The sequence below is a fragment of the Ruditapes philippinarum genome, unplaced genomic scaffold (genome assembly GCF_026571515.1).
Source record: "Ruditapes philippinarum isolate M1 unplaced genomic scaffold, ASM2657151v2 ctg1435_1_1_1_1, whole genome shotgun sequence".
In the NCBI taxonomy this organism is placed as follows: domain Eukaryota; kingdom Metazoa; phylum Mollusca; class Bivalvia; order Venerida; family Veneridae; genus Ruditapes; species Ruditapes philippinarum.
Window position 1 is genome coordinate 89,447 of NW_026865317.1, and position 6,876 is coordinate 96,322.

The 6,876-nt window shown below is 32.1% G+C and overlaps 1 protein-coding gene across 1 annotated transcript; it reads right to left on the reverse strand.

The window, feature by feature from the left end:
• Nucleotides 1-2,901: 2,901 nt before the first annotated feature.
• LOC132728607 (uncharacterized) lies at nt 2,902-4,836 on the reverse strand. Its single transcript, XM_060714280.1, has 2 exons — nt 3,673-4,836; nt 2,902-3,306 (listed from the first exon to the last, which is right to left on the reverse strand). The coding sequence occupies exon 1, from the start codon at nt 4,803-4,805 to the stop codon at nt 3,951-3,953; it is 855 nt and encodes a 284-aa protein (XP_060570263.1). The 5' UTR covers nt 4,806-4,836; the 3' UTR covers nt 2,902-3,306; nt 3,673-3,950.
• Nucleotides 4,837-6,876: the final 2,040 nt, after the last annotated feature.

Genomic DNA, 6,876 nt, shown 5'->3' on the forward strand with positions numbered 1-6,876 from the left:
CATGTTGATAGTATATTCTATCTATAGTTTACGTTTTCTGATTGCTAAAATACTGTGTAACTTAATGATATATGTTTTATAAAGTGTGACATTGACCATTTGATTGTATTGTATGCTTTGTTATATGTACTGTGTATGCATGGACATATTGTCCAAATGTACTTTGAAATAAACTTGAAACTTGAAACTTGATCAACTCAGATCAACAAGGCTGGATTTTTGGCAACGAATAACCTCCATAGTGCATATGACAGTTAAAATTCTGGTAAAATGCAACGCTCCGGACTATACATTTTTCCTTCAAAAAAAAAAAAAAAAATAGATGCCGTGGGTATTATGATATTAATGTGTTGTGAGAAATCTTTTAAAGTATATTTACCTTGCTGGTCGTACCCAACTGATAAATAAATACGATGCTATAAAAAATAATAATCCAGTTGTATTTGCCTTTTAAGTTTGACATTTACGAATATTTACTCAAATTGTGACACACCAATTTATAAAGCGTTGACTTCAAACCCTTTTGTTTCAAATTCCGTCAAGGACCTTGGATTATTTCAAGAGTTATCTTACGAAATGTCGGTGGTGTTTCTAAGATGCCCGTTTGTGGCTAAATAATGCACGGAGGGGAAACAGAGGTCTTCCTCCGCTTCGTTGTTCCGTTAGAGTCAGAGCGTTTTCTCTTAGAACGAAAAACGCGAAGTACAACTGTCATCTGTTGTTAGGTTGAGTTCCAGATGATTATAAGCATATTAAAGTATCTTTTCTTCTACCTTCTCTTGAGAATTTCCTGTATCACCAGGAATATTTGATACTGTTAGCATCATTCTTCTACCATATTGTTCTAGATCATTATTTTCACTATTTGCAGTTCGGACAAATTTACGAAGATGATCTATTTCACCTCTCACTCTAGGATTTCTGTTTGAAGAGATTTAGTTTTAGATTCAACAATTTTCTCAACATCGTTTGTAAGCTCCCTTTTAAATCATTGACAAGTTCTACCTTTAGTTTTTGGAACATTTTGCCCACAACCTCTTCCAAATCTTTCTTTGTGCACATAACTAATGGTTCTTTTTCAGTGTCCATCCGAAGTTGCACTAAGATATTCAGAATCTGTGTCTGATTGACGTAAGTTTATGTCTTTTAATTAGACTTATTTGACTTACTTGAGAGTTTTTCTGATCTGGAGAAGATTTATTTCGTCTTTGCAGGCATTTGATGGCTCAAATATAGTTAAATTGTTTGGTGGTGTGGGTAGGGTAACCGTCTTGTTTTGTATACAACAATTATATCTTTATCCCACCGATATATAACACTTTCACATTTTATTTTATCCTAATATTGCTTTTTTATCACTTGATCGTTTCTTTTCCACCTTAAAAATATACTTAATACATTTAATTTTCGAATCAACAAAATTTGCGCCTTTACTGTTTGAATTACCGGAAGTACAATCATTAAGGAGCTTGCTTTCCTACAAGATTTTTCCCATGGGTGAAATTATTAATATGAAAAAGTGTATTTGCTCATGGTTAACTAAGGTTTCCTAACATAACTCTCAGAAATAAATGTTCCCGCACTTATATAAGGGATAGAAATATAGTATTTTGTTTTTTCTACTGGCTCAGAATTCCACGGACAAGTTCTATGGAAAAAATTAACTTCTCCACAGGCATAAAGTCCCGAGTCGATCAAGCCAGGCATACGATTCCCACAACCCGGGATTGGGGAGGGGGTAAATTTATTCATTTTAATTTTTTTTAACATGAGCATTGTTTACTTTAAAAACGACCAAAAATGTTAAAGCAAGAGAAATTGTTATAAATATTTTTATTTATCTTTTAAAAAACAAAACATGTATATAACGGAAGTACAAAAAACAAATGCCACATATTTTAAAGGTAACAGATAAAATATATAGTATCAAAAGCAATACAACAATAAAACAGTAAATAAATGCAAATCATAAAAATCTTAACAAGTAAATGCCACATAAAGAACACAATCATTTACAAAGTTAATCTAATTTTACATCTAGATGTAATCCCCGTACTTATATATAAAGTCACAATATACAAATGTCAAAAAAATGTGAACAATGAAGCCAATGCTTTAAAAGTGTGATTATCAAATGGTAAATGATTTTTTGTTGTTGTCTTTTTGTCATATATTCATATAATTCAAGAGTATTGTACAAATTTTATCATATATCATTAACAATTTAATTTAGTGATTTTAATTATTTACATAGTTCAAAAATATTTATAGTTTATTTATATTCACATTTTAAATAAGTTTTGACATTTATCTCATATATAATCACTGCAGCCACCTAAAACTTTCTATTCATGAAAATCTATAAATAGTAAATCAAAAGTTTATAATCTCTAATGCCCATTATAACCATACTGCTTATAATTTTCACTATTCATGGTTTATACTAAAAAAGGTGCGCATTTATCACCAATATTATTATCTGTGAAAGGGCGGACGAGTATGCTCATAATTAACAGGTTCTTTTGCAGACAAAAATAGTAATTTTTAGTTAACTAGTTATCCAGAAAAAAAATGGTAAGATATCTCACGACCAATATGATATGAGCCGCGTCACGACAAAACCAACGTAATGCGTTTGCGACCAGCATGGATCCATACCAGACTGCGAAGCCGCACAGTCTGATCAGGATCCATACTGTTCGCTTACAAACCCTATTACAAGTAGAGAAACTGATAGCGAACAGCATGGATCCTGATCAGACTGCGCGGATGCTGGTCGCAAACGCATAACGTTGGATTTGTCGTGGCGCGGCTCACATGTCTCTTTGGCGTAAAACCAAACAAACTAACAAATTTGTTTTTATATCACAGTTATTTGATGTATGTATCACAGTTCAAATGTTTTTTTTTGTTGTTTTTTTTAATATTCACAATTCTATGATTTTCAACTTTTTTGTACCACAGTCCACTGGCTGTTTATCATTATAACACAGTTCATTGTGTTGTTGTTTTTTCGTATCACAGTCAACAAGCTGATAATCACAGTTCATTGGTGTTTATATCAACATAACACATAAAGATGTTGAATTACCAATGCTATCGATATCATTGAAGCCAATTTTTTTCTGCTCCCGTTTCGAAAATGGTCTAAATTCTGTACACTATCAGTTTCATCATTTGTCGGGCGTGTCTCAGACATCAAAACTGGCATTATACTTCTTTAGAATTTGGTTGACATTGGAAGTTCAATAGATTTTATTTCTACAGCTTGTATGCCAAGGTCATTGAATCCGAAATGAATAAAATCTGAAAGTAAAATAGAAATCGATATTTATAAGTTACTGCAAGCATGGCTTTCAAATATGGCACACAACAGAAACATTCAGATATTGTTGTAACATCCAATTATCCTTAATTCTAGTGATTATAATATAATACAATAATTATAATAATGTTGATGACTATCATATATAAATGGTCCTTTTAGGTCTGAATAGTATAGCATCAAGTATTTTTACATTTTTTCTTCTTTTTCTCTCATTTATTTTTTGAAATTAAGAATAAAATCATATGAATAAAGTTATAAAAAACTATAAGAGATAAATAATTATGCTTTTTTAAGAAAATATAGTATACTCAAATATGTTATAATTAATTTTATTATCAAAATACCTCTGTCAATGAACTGTAACGTCAAACATAATCCTCGCCACTGTAATTCCTTGTCAGGTCTACTCATGGAAAAGTGTTTATACCCCATTGTATAAGATAGAGAAAAACAGAATCCCTAAAGAAAGTCCAGCACAACAAAATTGAAAATGTTGCAGTCTCTGTTCATGGACGATACTGGAAAGTGCACCGGCTTAAGCAGAATTCAACATTTAACACGAAAATGGTGAACTTTTGAATTTAGAAACATCCGCAGATGTGTTCATATATAAGTCTCGAGTCTAACACCCAGTGTCTTGTTCCTGGCGTGCAGTTATTTTTCTGAATTTATTGCCAAGATCTATTACAGAAGCATCCTCTGATTTGAATGTCTTTTTCGAAAGGGACACAATTTTTGCTTCCTTTTTGCAACGTAGATCTATAATCCTCTCTGAGTAGTCAATATCTTCCAGAATTGGTTTCTCTTCTTCTGGCACATCTTTATTTGTACTGACAGTCATAGAGTCTTCTTCAGAACAAGACACCTTTACCAGTTGATCTCTCTTGTTACACTCCACATCTTTCTTCAGTTTACTTAAGCAGAACGTATATGCATTGTAAAAGTAGAATGAAAAGAAACCAAAGGTTGTATACGGTGTTAAACATAGGCAATGTGTACACATATATCCACAATCTATTTTAGTGTTTGTATTGTAACCTTTTTTAACGTACTCAAAAATCTGTCTCGGAGTCTTGATACCCTTGCAGTCCTTCACATACTTTTCAAACCAAACCGATCCAGCTTGGAGCGCTTTATACACAACCGACGCACAGTTTTGTTCGCGTACATCATATTTAGGATCGTCTGATTTAAATTTCTTCAACCATAATTTTACGTCGTTTATATCAAGTCCGAACACAGCCAACGAAATTGGTATAAGTTTTTCGTTATCCCGAACTTCCTCTTCGAAAGTGCTGTACCATCTAGCTGGGCACTTGTTGTCGTTTAAAATTTGACAACTTGTTGTTCCCTTTTCTGGCCAAAAACTGATATAACAGTCATTAAGTTCTAATGAAATATGGCCAAAGCGTATAGCTGATGATGATGTCTCCCATAAATGAAGAAATGAACGTTTATTCTCTGCGATATGATCCATCGTTTGTGTGTTTGCATTTGTCGAACATGTGTTTCAATCGATATATTTATATGATGACTCTTGTTATTTATAGCTGTACAGAATTTCCATAGTACAATATAAATAGAGCTCTACAGTGTGACATGATGGTTTTCCAGATTTAGATATTTTTAGAAATCTTAACGGTTAAACCCCAAGGTCAGTAACGCTGGACAAAGTTATCGAATGGTGTCTGGTAAATTCAATGTGGCTTGATCTGGAGAGAATCTCCGATGTTTTTGTAAGCTAGCTAGAAATCTTTCTTATGTGGAAAAATACAAATTTTATTGAAATAAAATATTTTGAATATTTTAACCTGCAGTCGATGACTAAATATCATGTGTGTGTGTTCTAAAAATAGATGCGGATTTTCCATTTTGTGTAAAAAAACAACAAAAATTATAACTCATTACATGATTGGAGCAGTACCAAAATTCATGATCACAAAATAGACAATTATCGTTTTTTCGCCAGTTATTACATTTTTCATGCATTAACATTCCAAAATCGGTTAGATCTTCTAAAGTTCATTTTGCAAGATTTTAGCATTTTATCATTCAAGCGCCTTGTCCGGTATATACCGGAATACCGTATTTAGTGTACGTGGTGCTCCATCTCATTCAAAATTGTACGCGACGGTAGTTTAAATTTGTACTCTTTCAATGACCATCAATGACCATTATTATTATTATTATTATTATTATTATTATATTATTATTATTATTATAATTATTATTATTATTGTTATTTTTTGTTGTTATTGTTATTATCATTATTATTATTATTATTATTATTATTATCAATATGGTTATGGTTATTATCATTATCATTTTCATTGTTATTGTCATTGTTATTGTTAACTTATTGTTATTGTCATTGTCATTATCATTATATCATTAGACGGCGCGTGCACGCCCCGTCTAGTAGATATGCATTTGTCCGTATAGCAATGGGGAAAAGTTTAGACTTGGTTTTGTGCATTTTTTTCTGTTTTCACAAAATCACATTGTTTTCAAATTTTCTGATAAAATGAAAGCTTTTCTGATGTACAACATGTCACAGAGCTTTAAGGGATTAAAATAAACATTTAACTGAAGTGATAGTGTCATGTTTGAATATCATATTCTTTTTATAATTATCTAATTTTATCTACCTAATAAATAACGTTCCAATGAGCCACTCTATAGTCGATCGTTCTAAAACTTAACCGTTGAGAGAGGTAACGACTGAAGCAGTGCACTCACTTCATTTGCTCCGCCTCTGTTAAAGTTCGTCTCCGCCTTAAATTGCCGCCAAATTGAATATGCTAGCATTTAGTCTTCGTTGACGGGGTGGGGGGAGGGAACCAGGACAATTATGATCAATATAGCTTAAACCACGCCCACTATCAGAGAGGCGGTACTCCCTGAACCCTTAGTTCAACACAGACCCGTATATAGTCTAGTGACGGGAACCGAACAAGAGGTATCACTAAAATACGCAACGGAAATTATTTTGGCGCTACGGACGCAGCGGAAATATTTTTTGCAAAACAGGCAAAACGTGTGCGACATGTAATTCATTAAAATAATTAACATTTAAGTTATAAAACAGATTCACTGAGTGAAAAAGTACGTTTATTTTAAAACGTATCAAAAATATTTGCAATTGGTTATTTTTAAAGGATTTTGTGTTTTGCCTAGATTTTTAATTACATTTTGTGGTCCCATACCTAGATTCTAGGCGAATATCCAATCTTTTGTTCAGTCAAGAAGTTTAATCTTTTATAAATAAGTAAACAATACGTAACAAAGAATTGATTATATATATCAATTTATTCATAACTATTATTTGATATTACAGACATATTTTCTAACAAACAGTTCGTCCTCAAAATCATTCGAACATTATGCAATTCGCACCAATATTTAAATGGACATATTCTTAGCACATATTGTCTTGAATTTATTTTAAGTATACCAATCATTTCAATTTCACTTGTTATCCCAATTTATTTTGCTTCGACCAGACGTTTCAATCTTTGTCGCTACAGACAAACATTTCAGAATTTCAA

Bases quoted from the DNA above. Each gene is read 5' to 3' on its own strand.
- LOC132728607 (XM_060714280.1), bottom strand. From the start codon at position 4,805: ATGGATCATATCGCAGAGAATAAACGTTCATTTCTTCATTTATGGGAG.